The 16610-nt window shown below is 29.9% G+C and overlaps 1 protein-coding gene and 1 long non-coding RNA gene across 3 annotated transcripts; one reads left to right on the top strand and one right to left on the bottom strand.

Moving 5' to 3' along the window:
• Window positions 1-317: 317 nt before the first annotated feature.
• LOC146957314 (stress response NST1-like protein (DUF1645)) lies at window positions 318-1980 on the bottom strand. The gene has a single exon (XM_085735601.1). The coding sequence runs from the start codon at window positions 1872-1874 to the stop codon at window positions 687-689; it is 1188 nt and encodes a 395-aa protein (XP_085591727.1). The 5' UTR covers window positions 1875-1980; the 3' UTR covers window positions 318-686.
• Window positions 1981-14774: 12794 nt separating this feature from the next.
• On the top strand, window positions 14775-16450 carry LOC146957313 (uncharacterized). 2 transcript variants are annotated; one of them, XR_015022779.1, is made up of 3 exons: window positions 14790-15186; window positions 15284-15502; window positions 15590-16450. It is a non-coding gene; the product is annotated as an uncharacterized LOC146957313 (long non-coding RNA). The 2 variants fall into 2 exon arrangements; XR_015022775.1 differs by having other exon boundaries at window positions 14775-15502.
• Window positions 16451-16610: the final 160 nt, after the last annotated feature.

The following is a 16610-nucleotide window of genomic DNA, read 5'->3' as shown; positions in this document are numbered from 1 at the left end:
TGCAATTTGCATATGTACAACAAAAACAAATACTTGAGGAATTCAAAGATGCAAACAAAAACATAAGCATCTTTCTTTCAATTGTGGTTTGGATTGGATGCAGCACAAGTGTGTTACCATGTTCTGAACTGTGCAATGGGACCTTAGCCAACTACTTGGCTCCCCACAATATGCGGATTCTGTAACAGTCCCACCTTTTTACACTGATTTGAGATTTACCCTTGATATTATATAAATTGATAGTGTAAGCATAGCATCATCACAATGATAATGACATTACATAAACTTTAAATTAACCCCAAGACAATAAATAAAAATTTAAGGCAAGTGTGAATAATATAATAATAAAATAAAATAAAATATGAACTCTAGTTACTACTACACAGCAATAGTGTAAATAATAAAATGCTGTGAAGTACACTAGTATATTGTACATAGTTTTTTATCAAATCATCACCATCATCATCTACAAGGAGGATGATGTGGAAGGAAGAAAGAAACCTCATATTTTCACCATCTAAGGGGTGGAATGACCTTAAAAGCTTTCATACATAATAATAATAATCATCATCTAAAAGCTTTCTAAATGATTAATTCCAAAATGATCTAACAAATAATAATCATAATCATGATGATAATGATCTGTACAATTTGAAGAAAACCCAACCCTCAAGTATGGGATTAATTTACCTTGAAGAAACAGGGTTTAAGGCCCTAGCAAAGCCATTCATAGCCCCATAACCCTTGGAACTAAATCCCAAACAACCAAGCAAACCTTGCCTATAAGGCAAAAACGTCTTTCTCCTCAATTCTTCAGCTTGAGCCCTATTTGCTTTATAGTGTAACTCATGTGGTGAAGGTGGAACACGTCTCTTCCCAACACCATTCATAGGTTTTCCTGTCATTTTCTTACCCCAACTTCCTTTACTAGAAGATGATGATGACCCATTTCTCTGTGTTTCACAAGTTTTCTCCTTTGAAATCTGGGGTTGAAGATTTTGATTATTTGAGCTAGATTTCTTGTCTTTTGTTGGAGAAAATGAAATGGTTGACCAAAACTTGTTGTTACTTCTTCCTTCACTTTTGCTTCTAAGAAAATCCTTTAAAAAAACCCATCTTTTAGAGCTTCTTCCAGCTGAAGAAGATCTAGAAGATGAAGCTGAATCTAAAGGAGTTATCTCTATTCTCTCTAAACCCATTTCATCCACCTTAACATTCTCCATTTCAGAACAATCATTTTCATTATTGTTGTTGTTCATTTCATCTTCAATCTCACAAGCAACGTTGTTGTTGTTGTTGTTGTTATCCTCGTTTTCTGTCCATTCTAAATGAGTGTTGTTCCTTAAAGGAGACATAGATCTGGTTCTTCTTCTAACAGATTTGTCTCTTAACCTCAGATCTCTACCACGAACAACAACAACTTCAACTTCTTCATCTTCTTCTTCCTCTTCTTCGAGATCTAGCAATGGAGCAAGAACCTGAGGACGTTCCAAATGAGAAGAAAGCTTCATGGGTCGGATCTGACCGTTGAGAAATAACTCATCAGCGGAAGTCATTGAACCGGAAGCGGCTGAACCGGTGGATCCGAACCGGGCTGAGAATTCAAACTCGTAACTCATGGGAACTGAAGAGGCTGTGGTTTGGTGATGGTAAGATGTAGAAGCGGTTATGGAGAAATGTAATGGACTTGCCGGAGCGCTGTAGAAGTAACCGGAGGAGATGGGTGGTGGGCCACCGCCGCGGCCAGGACTGGAAGGTGCGCTGACATATGGGGTGGAACAGTTACTATCTATGTCTTCGAAGAAGGTTTCGCCGCCATTGTTGGAGTTAGAAGGTTCTGGATTAGGGTTTTTGGTAGAATTTTGAAGCTCCATTGTTACTATCTATCTTTGTGTTATGCAATTGTTAGTTACTATATAAACGTGGGAGAGAAGAAGGGTAGGAGAGAGAGAGACCCTGACTTCACATCAGGTGCAGGGTGAACACAAATATGCAATGCAATAATATATAAATAAATATTTTGTTTTGTTACTATACTTTAAAAAAATATTATTGAACTGGATTCTTAATTGAGTGAATAGAAAAGTAGAAACTAAGACACTGTATACATCAATCAAAATTATTCATGATTTTTGGTGTCATTAAAGTGGTACATATATATTACTAACTTTTATAGGTGGAAGTTATTATGATCTAGTGACATAACAAAAAACTTTGAGTTAAAATAAATTTATTTTTAAATTTGATTTTAGTTTTTTGATTTTTTGATAGGTGATTTTAGTTAAAAATGACTTAAATGTGAGGTGTTTTTCTTTAAGGAAAATGTGAGGTGTTTTATATTTGAGTTTTGATAAATTCACGGAAAAAAAAAAACTAGTGAAATGAGTAATATATGAGTGTAAAAATGACATTTGAAAAGAAAATTTTGCTCACCTAAATTAATAACGGAAAGAATCGAACCTGCACTTCACACTTTTATTTAATGGTTGTTATAAGTTTAATGTTGATTTAGTAGATTCTACAGATGTGGTAGATGTATGGTGTGTTTGGAATCATGGCCAAAACACTTTTGCGAAACCCTAGACACTTCTCACCGTGATTTAAAGAAGCTTAAAAAGTCAGCTTCTCCTCCAACGTGGGTGTTTGCCGCTAAAGTGATAAATCAGCCGCTTACACAAACATGCTAGTAGTATTGATGTTATGGTGAGAGATCCTTAAAGTATTGTATTTGTCGCTGTTGCAAGTTGCTAGCAAGTCTTTTCATTACGGATACAAAGGTAGCAAAAGTTTTAGCTGTGTGAAAGGTTTGAAGTTTGTAAAAGACATCGTCTTTTATCAATCTTATAGCGGAATCAAATTCTTTTAATGTGGTCCTAGTGTAGACCAACAATCTTCCTTCCATGTTGTTAAAAAAAAAAAAATCTTCCTTCTATGTCGTTCTATTATTTAAGAATTTATTAATTTTATGTTTGTTTTCATAGTGTGATTTTTTTACAAGTCAGGTGTGAGGTCAACTAAGTTGTCTATTACTTAACTAAATACGTTCTTCATAATTCGAATTGCACATGGATCGAAAAAACTCAATCTCATCTTATATTTATGCGCTTTTGGTTTTTGATTGTCAGACTTTCTTAATAAAATTATTTTTAATGCAAAAAATCAGAGAGATACAATTTAAAACAAAATCAATTCTACTTTAAAACATCTCAATTTTAAATATCTAAAATCAACTTTGCCCCAACCAAAATTAAAGTCAAATATACACTGCATGTTGATTCCACCCAAATGCCAATTTCTTAAAGACAATTAATCTATGAAATTTTGACTATTTAAGGGATATGTTTACAAGTCATTGCAATTAGGCATGAACTAGATACAGATAAATTAGTCGATGGTGTTGTATAATTGATGTGAGATCGATACAAAATATACACAAATTTGATTAACATGTCATGTCATAGTGTCTAATGGTAAATTAGTCTCTAAAAAGTGTTGATAAGTGTGTGAGATCAACATAAAAGATGCACACATTTTTGTAAATGTGATACATCATATTCTCTGATGATAAAATTTAAGATGTATTTGTGTTAAATTATAGTTAGTGTGTTAATCTTCTTAAGCTCTGTATAAAGAGCAAAGTGTAAAGATTTTCACCAACTTTAATTAACCAACTCTATAGTGCTAATAAAGTTTCACCCATCATACGATCTTGCTATATTGCTAAATTGTTGTGGAAATTCAAAACTGATTTTACAAATTTACCCTCTTCTTTGTCCTTTTACAACATAGACTGCCATTCATTATTCTTTTCCTACATTTTCTAGCATAACTTAATTTTTTAATTTCCATTTGCGGACAAACCAAATTTGTACTTTGGGAAAACAAAATAATAGGTTGAGACATTGAGTCGGTCGGATTGGATGGGCAGGGACGTGAGGCATTCGCTTTATTCTTGCTTCTATATGTATCCTTCTCACCCTTTTTGTGGTTTTCATACGCAAAGGTGTTTCATGATTCTGTTAAAGTTGTTGTTCTGTAATTTTACTTCTTTTAACTGTGTATATTTCCCAAGAGTTTACCTGTTTTATGCAGCAAAAAAGTCAATGAAAATTACCCATCTTAAATCATATTTACTTGTTTAGACAATTTTAGAAACATAGTAATTAAAAAATGTTAACGGATGTCTTCGCAGCTGTATTTAAGGTTTAAAATTGTAAATTTTTAATGAAAATGTGTGCTTTAGTATATTGAAAATTGAATTATTTGATTTTTTGAATGAATATTTTTTATTTAAAAGTTTTAAAGAGTGTCTTAAAGATACTCATTAGGAAACCTATTAAAAAAATAGTAAAGATTTTCTACGGGTGAATACAGGAACCCAAAATTAAATTAGTGAGAAGGACCACTGCCCTACCTATAAACTAATATCTATATAAAGTTGCTTGATAGCTCTTCTTTATTGAATAAAAGAAGAAAAAAAAAAATTAAGGACAAAGACAAATAAATTACACAAATCTTCTGCCTAAACACTCCATGAGTATGTAAAAGTAGGATAATATCCGATTGAGATGGAGAAAAAATTAATACTCCCTCCGTCCCGGAATAACTGACCTATTTTCTAAAAAAAAGTGTCCTAAAATAACTGACCCATTTCAATTTTCAATACAACTTTCATCATTCCCAAGACAATATAACACTAAATAATACTACTTTTATCATTCCCAATACAATATATTCCACTTTCCCCTTTATTTATACACTTTTCTTAATCTGTGTGAAAAACCAAAGTAGGTCAATTAAACCGGGACGGAGGGAGTATCATTAAAGAGTTGACATTAGTGGCATTAAATTTAGCCAACAAATCATTCTTGTCAATTTTAAGTGATCATTATTGTCAAAAAGAAAATTTTAAGTATTGTCTTCATATTTTATTTTGGGTCAGCATAGCCTCCACGAAGATAAGAGTTTATTCATGGGTCGACATTGTCCTTACCAGAGATAACAATGTTTAAAACATTGTTAGACATTGAACGATGACACTTCTTTAAAATATTTGAGATTCGAACGTTGATTCTTTATTTTAAGGTTAAATAAATTTTTTACTAATTTTTTTAGCCTCCCACAATTTTCTCAACTTAAGATAATCTTTTTTTAGATATTGTCGAACGTGAGCCACCTCTACAAATCATAATTCAACCTTTAGTTGGTAAAATTGAAAACTCTACACTTTTCCGCCAAACTCTACATCTATTGGTTTTATTAGTACTGTCTCTTTGCTTCGGATCCTCTCCGACTCGTAATGTCTCAATGGCACGAAACGCCTCCAAAGACTATTGGATCTAAACATTGAACTGTGTCATCCTTTCCATCACTTCTAACAGCTCATATTCGACACATAATTCCTCCACAACAATGCAATAATGTACATAATTCTTTCCACCTAAAATCTCTAACCTTTGGCTCTTTTACTGACTTAAGTGGCAAAGTATTTTCATGTATCTTTCACCAACATTCAACTCAATGGAACACTGCTTTCACTTAGACCAACCTTTTTTATTGCCTCAATCAAATATAAATAATAAACTCAAAGCAAAACATCACAACTTATAAAAGGAAAAATACAATTAAATAAATTTTATGACATCTCGTGCAAGTCATGAGTTACATAAGTACTAGTTCAACTGAACTTATGCATACATGTCATAAATCTTAATGCTTCAAATCTTATTTTAGTCAGGAGTTACATTTCTAGTTCATTAATATGCACTATAGGGTACATTATAGCATTTGTCCTTAGGTTAATATATGAGACTTAGGGCCTGTTTAGGAATTTGAAGAAGATGGAGATAAATATTTTGGCAGGAAGGGAGTAAAGGGAAAAGGAGAAAAAAAGTTCACATTTTTTTTAGAGAATATTTGCGTAGAGATGATAAATGAATGTTTACGATTAATATTTTTTTATTTTGAGAATATTATAACAATGTAGATAGAGCCTTCTAAAAATCTCTAAAAATGTAATTTTTGACTTCCCTAAATATTAGAGATTTTATATTATGAAGAAACATAAACCTCCAAAATCCTACATCTTTCCACTTCTTTCTTTCTTCTTTCAAAATCCTCCCATCTAGCCTCCCGAATAGACCTTTAAAATTTTCCTCATACACTTCCATTTTTTGGACAACGTCGAGTATGGTTCGTGAATGAACTATTGAATCGAGAACATTCTAATATGGTCTTGATTTTTGAATATTTTTCAACTATACAAATTAAAATTGACTTAAAATTTGTATTTTCTATAAACATCAGAGAATCTGGCTTGCTGATGAGGTTCGAGATTCCCCCTTTGAGCTCTAACACTTAGATGAGAGTGAATTCAGTCCTTCTGTAGATACCTTTTTGCCTAGCCACCAAGTTGCTGCAGGTCACACTATGATCACATTTACACGAGGTTTTACTCTGACCGTTGGGGTATAAGAAAGCCTCAATGGCCTAAGATGGCATCCTGGGTACATGACACCGTCAAATTTATCTTCTTCAATCTCTCACACTTGGTTGAGAAAGATTATCCACCCACACATCCAACATGCCTATTAAACATATATGGTCAAGTCAAGTTCCCCCACCTAACTCTTCAGCTCGGATCAGGAACACTTCAATGCTTCAACATTAATACTTTGACGACTTACCTCAACTAAGTCGTGTTTCACACCTAGATCTTAAACTCGAGTAAGTATGACCTCAACCAAGACATATTCCCCTCCTATTTCATTAGCTTGGATGAGGAGGGACGGATCGCTTATCACGAATCACAAAATGCAAGGGCTCCCCAAAATGAACAACATCTCAAAAAATATGGTTAGAACTCAGTACATCGACGCGTTGGATAGGGGTCAAACCAATACCACACTCAAGGGCTAACATTCCTTTTAGCCATTAGCCTCAAATGATCGCCACTGGTCGAGTAAACAAAAAAAATCCACATTACTTAAAAAAAAATTAAGAGTATTTTATAAACAACACTTACTCCCATTTATCTATCGAGACACATTTAATAAGAGGAGTGTTGTTGTAGTTATTGTGAAAAGAAAATGAGATTTTTTAATAAAAAAGAGAATGCGAATTGACATAAATGAATATGCAAAATGATATTTTTACAACCATTTTTTACAACTTTTAGTACAAAAATAATATAGAGATAAAGAGGAAGAGAAAGTGAGAATACACTCTAAATATTGTTGTAAATTTTGAGTATATTTCAAAAGTTTCAAATATTTTGTGTTCCATATTTTTAATTGAGAAATATAGAAAAATATTTTAACAGAAAATTATTATCATATTATTATTAATTATAATGTTTGATTTGGTTTTGTAGACATGTTTTTAATTCCAAAGTTTTGTAACATCATTTGCTTTGATATCTCTTGAATGTGGAAATAATAGTGATTACCCAAACTTTAATCCTCTCAACTGAAAACATTTTTGTGCCTATTTTTTAATGCACGTTTATATAATTGTGAGTAAAGCAGAAGTTTGATTACTTACAGTAGAAAACTCTCTTTTTCATGGTTAGTGATGAGTAGCACAACAAAATATCAAATCCCCTCTTTTATGCTTCAGTTCATATATCAACCTTTTTTTTTTTTGTTGAGAATGATACACAATGCTGCATCATTTATGTGTTTATCCGATTCGACCTGTTCTGTCACCTCTATATGATTCATATTACAGAAGAACATGTTGTATCCGATGAGGATATGCGCTTATGAGGCGGATAAATCCTTAAGAACAGTGACTTTGTCACGCCTCATGTTATATAAAGGCTTACTTCTTGGCAGGTCATGATTTCTTGTTTGTTTAGTTCACCGTTATCGAAGTCAAATCACCGCAATTTCAAGAAAGATAAGTTACTTGTTATCCCTCTTGTTTATTCTCTTTAATATTTAATTGATATTTTATTTAATATTTAATTGATATTTTATTTATATGATGATTATTATTTATAGAGAGAATTTATTTCTAATTTTTACAACAAATATAAGAGAAAAAAATTGTATAAAAAATGATCACAAAATTATCGTTAAAATATCATTTTCCAATATAATATACAAAAAATATTATATGATAAGTAAACAATATTGAAAATATTATATGATAATTTATACAAAAAATATATATTTAACTATTTTGAGTCTCTTGTAAAAAATATATATATATTTTGAGTATACCAAAAGTATACTTTTTTAGGTGTATTTTGAGTTTTTTTTTTTTTTTTTTGGTGGCCTAGGTTCAAACCCCGGACTTTGCATATTTTTATGCATTGTCCATACAAACTGAGCTAAGCTCACGAGGACAGATGTATATTGAGTATACTATCAATAAACTATTATGAGTATAAATAAAATATTATATTTTTGTCAAGAAATAATTTATAACACAATTTTTATTTTTTTTTGAGGAAAGAATTTATACACAATTTTGTCCCGCTGACTCACGTAGCCCAGAGAGAGGGGTACACTACTGAGGATATACATTATTCGTAACTATAACAGTAGAACTACTAGTCTCTGCATAGGATCCTTCACAGCTAATACGATTATTCTAAAATTATGGTATCACTCTACAACTAAATAGTCAATTAAACTATGATATTTTTACAAGTAAATAATTAAATTATGATTATTATATTAAGAAGTACACAGCATAGCATACTAATCTGCAAAACGTCATAGAAAGCAGAGTTTCTTTTCAGTTTTCTCAAATCCAAGAAAGGAGAAAGAATATAATCAGTGGGAGGGTGGATGGATTGTAAATGAAATGTAGTACTCCCTCCGTCCCGGTATAATTGACCTACTTTGGTTTTTCACACAGATTAAGAAAAGTGTATAAATGAAGGGAAAGGTGGAATATATTGTATTGGGAATGATAAAAGTAGTATTATTTAGTGTTATATTGTATTGGGAATGATGAAAGTTGTATTGAAAATTGAAATGGGTCAGTTATTTTGGGACACTTTTTTTTAGAAAATGGGTCAGTTATTCCGGGACGGAGGGAGTAATTAATTATGCTTAATATAAAGTTTTTTTTTGCATAAGGAAGGAAAGGCAATATCTAGCGGATCAAAGTCTGACAATTGATTTATCAATATCATCAGCATGTGTACTTTTTTCTTACTACTGATAGTATAAATTTTAAGGTATTACTAACCAGTGCCCTAAGAAGAAATTTTGTCTTAAAAATATAAGATATTACATTCGATCAAGTAATAATTATATTATTTTTATTAATTCTTTTTACGTGTTTTAGTTGCTTAACCAATACCCTTGGAACACTAGTTAACATTCTCCAAAAATTTTAACTTAATTAAAAGAAAATGAAATAAATAGCCTAAGTAAGGTAACCCAGGTGGCATGGGGAACGAAGTTACTTTAAAAACAACGCATACCTAAAAAAACTTGTCCATTACTTGTGCCTTTGCACATGTCCTTCTTCGTCACGTCTTTTGCAAATTGACCTATATATATGTACAAATTAAATCAGTACTATCTAGATATATGTTACTCTCAAAAAATATCTAGATATATGATGATGCAGTTTTAAATTCATCAATGTAGTGATTTGTAAGTTAATATACACTTGGTTCATTTTTAATATTTTTTTGAAAAAAATGTTATTCTTAGTTATCTCTATAGTTGGATGCTGATTATAAATAATTTTATATTGCTTAAAATAGTTAAACATTAGTTTTGATTTTTTATTTTTGAAGGAGTTGTGATTGGTTATATTAGTTACATTATGGTTACTATAATTAGTCAATATACTTTTATTTCCATTACACAATTCAAAAATCAATTGTGTCTATCATTTCATTTGTTATTTTCTGATGGGCTACATCATGCTTCTCTAACATAATATCAGAGTCATAACAGTATATGATTAGTATTTTTTTCTCTATTTTCTTCTTCTTTTACCTTTAGTCTATTTTCCTTTTTTTCTCAAGAAAAATTCAATAAATAGATAGCTTCATCAATTCATTTTTGTTCTAGAAGTATTTTTTTAATTTTTAAAATGAGTCGTTAAACTCAAAAGAAAGGAACACATATAGAGAGATTAAAGAGTTTGTTCTGAATATTTATTTAGTGTTATATTTTGATGTTGTGTGCTGTGGTGGCCTTTATTGGTGTTGATAGAAGCATTGTGGAAGGTAATGGAAAGTATCCGGGTCCACCTCTTGTAGTGTGCTGGCTTGGTTGTAATCAAATATATATATGAGAAAACAAATGCCTACCAAAATTTCACAATTGTCCCTGCCACTAAATTTTTAACTGCACTGTATTTTCACTTTATCAAAGGGTAACATTGTAAAAAAATTTGAAATGGGAGAATCCTGAGTTTTTTACCAATATCGGACTTCTAATACCCTTCTCCTAAACTCAATTTTAACTATAACACAAAGGGTAGACATGATATTTTGTAACAGAATACCACTTTTTTGATTGAACACTGTTGATATAGTCTATTAACCATGGGTTTGCCAAAGATGCAAGCATTTATCCAACTTTTTACTATTCATAAATTTCAAATTTCAAAATTCATTCATTCACTTTATATTCCCTCTCTTACCTTCTTTCTAAAAAAAACAGATTTCATTTCTCTCCTCTCCCCTTCTCATTTTCTCTGTCTCTTTCTCAGTGTTATATCTATCTATTTCTTCTTCTTTCTTCTTCACATTTTATTGTTTTATATTCTTATATTTTTTTATAATTAATTATTTCCTTTATGTTTGAGGTTTAGGGTGAAGAGAAGTCGATGGTGAAAATAGTGAGCAGCTTAAAGCATTTTTCTTAAACTTCATCAAAATAACAAATTGCCATCAAGGTATACAAAATATAAATTTGTTCTTTTATTCTACTATGTCTACTTAAATAACACAGTTCTCATGTGAGGAGGAATGAAATAATCAACCAAAAGAAAGTAGATGAAGTTTATAGAATAAAATCAATGACAACAATTGTGTTATAAATGTTAAAAAAATAGTTTTTCTGCTCATTGTCCTTTATTGAGAGGTTTATGTTGGTTGTCTATCTTATTTGCTATAAAAATTCATGAACATATCAGAATATATACTACAATTTTTTTTATTACAAACATTATACAATTTTATTATAATAAACTTTATACTATTATTGTTAAATCATAAATGTCACTAATTTTTTAACTTAGAAAATAACATAATCTCCTTGCATTTCCTTGCATTTGTCAAAAATTATTTTTTAATGTCTCTAATCAAGTAAATCTTACTCTAAATCATGTAAGAGAGTACTGACTGTAGTGTCAAAATTACATTCAAGCATGTAAAAAAAAATACATTTCTGCATTAAAAAATTACACACAAAAATACAAACAAATAAAATAAAAACAGATATGCAGATCCAAAGGAAAAAGAAGTTGTCTTAAATCAAATGGATCATTAAAAAGTTTGTTTTATATATCAACAGAATTAGTTTTAAAGACTTTTATCGTTGAAAAAACTCAAAAGTTTTTGTACAAACTTACCAGAAGAAAAAAAAACAATAGAAGGGTTTTTTTTTTTATTGAAAATTAAGAGGATTAAATACCAAAATATAAAATCAATTACATGAATGAAGAACAGGAAAAAACACAACATAATTGGATCTAACATAATCTTCTCATTGTTTTTGTTGCATGTATGATACGAATGAAGAAAAGAGAATGGAGCTTCAAATCGTTACAAAGAATCTAAGATAAAGAGAAACTGATGAAATAACTTTTCCGATGAGGCTATTTTCCGATTGGTGGTTGACAACAAAGATGCACCGATTACCATTATTTTTTGTGGCTTCTGTAGAGGAAAATGAAAGGGAAGGAATTGTAGTTTTGATTTTGATGTGTGGTGGTCGGAGTTGGTCGGAAATGAAGAGAGAAGGTGGTGGTTAATTGATGAGAAATGTTGTATTGAAGAAGAAAAAAAACACACAGAGAGAGAGAGAGAGAGAGAGAGAGTGTGTTTGCCTGCGGCGGCTACTGTTGTTTTTAGGGTTTTATCCTTGAGTTGGGTTATTTGTGGGTTGACCCATTGAGCAAAGCCCAAATAGACATATGTTCTCATGGTAGACAATTTTATAATTTTTTTTAAATAATATATTTTACAATGAAATTAGATGTTTGATATAGATTAAAATTAATATAATCTTATTATTCCTCTCAAATAAGTCAATATTTTTATTAACAATAATAATCTATAAAAAGGATCTCTCAAAAAAAAATTGTGTACACTTTAAATTTCCCCTTTTTATAGATTTTTTTTTGAGATCCTTTTTTAGATTATTATTGTTAAATATTTTGACTTAACAAAAATTAGGAGAAAAGAATATTTTTATTAACAAACAATTTTATTAAAATGATCCTTAGAATCACTTATTTTCCCTATATAGGAGAAAAGAATATTTTTATTAACAAATAATTTTATTAAAATGATCCTTAGAATCACTTATTTTCCCTATATACTAAGCAGAACATAAGTAGTAAACATGAAACTGAACCAAGTTAGGAGAAAAGAATCATTCCCATTGATTAACCCAAGTGACATTTTTATCATATACACAAGGGTAGAAGCTTCAACATGGCAAAAGTTATTATGCATAAGGAGATCCTTATGCACCGTGCATAATTGCTTTCTACACCCAACATAATTGCTTTCTACACCCCAAGTGAAAAGAATTATTTGGGTCCACTATAAAATCTATTTATTTGTGGGCCTAATAAAGCCCCATATTATAATTTTTTTCTTAACAATTTATTTATGCAAAATAACTTATTCGAAATAGTTTATTTATGCAAAACAACTTATTAGAATGATTTTTTAAAAACCGCTTATTCAAAACAACTTATTTATGCAAAAAAGCTTATTCCGATTAATTTTAAAAACCAACTTATTCAAAATAGATTATTTATGCAAAACAGCTTATTCGAAACAACTTATTAGGATCACTTTTTTTGAAACCGCTTATTCAAAACAGCTTATTCAAAACAGCTTATTTATACAAAACAGCTTATTCCGATTTCATTTTAAAAAACAACTTATTCAAAACAACTTATTTATGCAAAACAACATATTTATGCAAAACAACTTATTCAAAACAGCTTATTTATGCAAAACAGCTTATTCGAAACAACTTATTTATACAAAATAGCTTATTTGTGCAAAACAACTTATTTATACAAAATAGCTTATTTGTGCAAAACAGCTTATTTATACAAAACAACTTATTCCGATTTCATTTTAAAAAACAACTTATTCAAAACAACTTATTTATGCAAAACAACATATTTATGCAAAACAACTTATTCAAAACAGCTTATTTATGCAAAACAACTTATTTGAAACAACTTATTTATACAAAAGAGCTTATTTGTGCAAAACAGCTTATTCAAAACAACTTATTTATACAAAATAGCTTATTTGTGCAAAACAGCTTATTCAAAACAGCTTATTTATACAAAACAACTTATTCCGATTAATTTTAAAAACCAACTTATTCAAAATAGATTATTTATGCAAAACAGCTTATTCGAAACAACTTATTAGGATCACTTTTTTTGAAACCGCTTATTCAAAACAGCTTATTCAAAACAGCTTATTTATACAAACCAGCTTATTCCGATTTCATTTTAAAAAACAACTTATTCAAAACAACTTATTTATGCAAAACAACATATTTATGCAAAACAACTTATTCAAAACAGCTTATTTATGCAAAACAGCTTATTCGAAACAACTTATTTATACAAAATAGCTTATTTGTGCAAAACAACTTATTTATACAAAATAGCTTATTTGTGCAAAACAGCTTATTTATACAAAACAACTTATTCCGATTTCATTTTAAAAAACAACTTATTCAAAACAACTTATTTATGCAAAACAACATATTTATGCAAAACAACTTATTCAAAACAGCTTATTTATGCAAAACAACTTATTTGAAACAACTTATTTATACAAAAGAGCTTATTTGTGCAAAACAGCTTATTCAAAACAACTTATTTATACAAAATAGCTTATTTGTGCAAAACAGCTTATTCAAAACAGCTTATTTATACAAAACAACTTATTCCGATTAATTTTAAAAACCAACTTATTCAAAATAGCTTATTTATGCAAAACAGCTTATTCGAAACAACTTATTAGGATCACTTTTTTTAAAACCGCTTATTCAAAACAACTTATTTATGCAAAACAGCTTATTTGTTCAAAACAGCTTATTCAAAACAGCTTATTTATACAAAACAGCTTATTCCGATTTCATTTTAAAAAAACAACTTATTCAAAACAACTTATTTATGCAAAACAACATATTTATGCAAAACAACTTATTCAAAACAGCTTATTTATGCAAAACAGCTTATTCGAAACAACTTATTTATACAAAATAGCTTATTTGTGCAAAACAACTTATTCAAAACAACTTATTTATACAAAATAGCTTATTTGTGCAAAACAGCTTATTCAAAACAGCTTATTTATACAAAACAGCTTATTCCGATTTCATTTTAAAAAACAACTTATTCAAAACAACTTATTTATGCAAAACAACATATTTATGCAAAACAACTTATTCAAAACAGCTTATTTATGCAAAACAGCTTATTCGAAACAACTTATTTATACAAAATAGCTTATTTGTGCAAAACAACTTATTCAAAACAACTTATTTATACAAAATAGCTTATTTGTGCAAAACAGCTTATTCAAAACAGCTTATTTATACAAAACAACTTATTCCGATTTCATTTTAAAAAACAACTTATTCAAAACAACTTATTTATGCAAAACAACATATTTATGCAAAACAACTTATTCAAAACAGTTTATTTATGCAAAACAGCTTATTCGAAACAACTTATTTATACAAAACAGCGTATTTGTACAAAACAGCTTATTCAAAACAGCTTATTTATACAAAACTGCTTATTCGAAACAACTTATTTATACAAAATAGCTTATTTGTGCAAAACAGCTTATTCAAAACAACTTATTTATACAAAACAGCTTATTTGTGCAAAACAACTATTTTGCACAAAATAAGCTATTTTGCACAAACAGCTTATTCGATTCCTAGGTCGCCGATCCCAAACGGAATTGCAGATCATCCCTATTCTTCTGAGGTATGTGTGTATTGTAATTCGTGACAAGTTTGCGTGATTGTGAATTTGTAGAGATTTCTATTTTGAATTGCGGAACGCTATGCTTGAAATCGTGTAGATTTATAATTATGAAGATGTGGTTACTGATTGCAAATCTCACAAGGTTGTTGTTAAAGGAGAAAAAGCGGATCCATTGAAGGTTCTTGAAAGAGTTCAAAGGAAGAGTCATAGACAAGTTGAGCTTCTTTCTCCGATCCCAAAACCACCTTCAGAACAAGAGAAAAAAATTGAAGAGAAAGAGAAACCTAAGCCAGAGGAAGAAAAGAAAGCTGAAGAGGTTAATTAATTATTATTTTTTCTTTTTAAATTTATCTGAATCTGTGATGGATCATTTTTATCATTTTTATTTTATTATATGGTGCAGCCTAAGGTTATGATAGTGATTCTGAAAGTTCACATGTATTGTGAAGCTTGTTCACAAGAAATCAAGAGACGCATTGAGAAAATCAAAGTTATGTTACTGTGTTCTGTTTTGATTGAAATTCATATTTTCTTCACTTTTATTTCATTCACTTGTTTTGGTTCAATTCTCAGGTCCCATCCTTTCAGGAATTTGTCAACTGTTACTACCGATGATTTTGTGTTTGAATTCGAATCTTGCTATGATTTTCAATTTTGGTTACATATAGATGATGAGTTTGATTGGTTTGGTGATGAAGTTTGCTGGAGATTTTCAAGTTCCTTTGCATTCTTGATTTTTGGAAGAAAAAGGACGACGTTGATTGTGAAAGGACGACGTTGAAGAGGAGGAGAATTGGGAGTAATGAGTTGGAGAGATTAGGGATTGATTTGAATTTGGGAAAATTGATGATGGACTTGGTTTGAGAAATTGTCGAAATCAAATTGGGAATTTTTCTGAGAATTGTGATTCTGTTGCTAAGAATTCAAAGTTGGTGCATGAATCTGATGGTTTTGAAAATGTTCTGTTATGGTTAGAAAATTCCATATGTTTTTTATTTTTGATTGTGATATGCACCATGTTGGATCAAAGAAAACCATTAAGTACATCTAATGGTTTTGAAGTACAACTCACATAAACCATTTCCACAGCAAAATGGTTTTGGAGTACAACTCACAGAAACCATACCCATAGCAAAACCATTAAACAATTAGTTTGGTTTCGTGTAGAACACTATCAAAACCATTAAACCACACTTATGGTTTCAGTAATAGTTTTTATTTAAAATCATTTGTCAATAATAATTTTCACTATTCTTTTATTTTATTTAGCATTTGAAAATTATTTTTCTTTCACATACAAGTCTATTAAAACCATTAAAGCGCGATTATATTTAGACAAAGTCAGAAATTCGTTTTACAACGTAAGAAATAAAAGAGAGATGACGAGGCTTTACAAAAAAGTGGTTACTTATTGATTAATTCAC

This window comes from Medicago sativa, chromosome 1 (assembly GCF_051527215.1).
Source record: "Medicago sativa cultivar Bolivia chromosome 1, Bolivia_mono, whole genome shotgun sequence".
Taxonomy (NCBI): domain Eukaryota; kingdom Viridiplantae; phylum Streptophyta; class Magnoliopsida; order Fabales; family Fabaceae; genus Medicago; species Medicago sativa.
The sequence above is the reverse complement of the archived record's forward strand: the minus strand, read 5'-3'. Positions and strand labels throughout refer to the sequence as shown.

Bases quoted from the DNA above. Each gene is read 5' to 3' on its own strand.
- LOC146957314 (XM_085735601.1), bottom strand. From the start codon at position 1,874: ATGGAGCTTCAAAATTCTACCAAAAACCCTAATCCAGAACCTTCTAAC.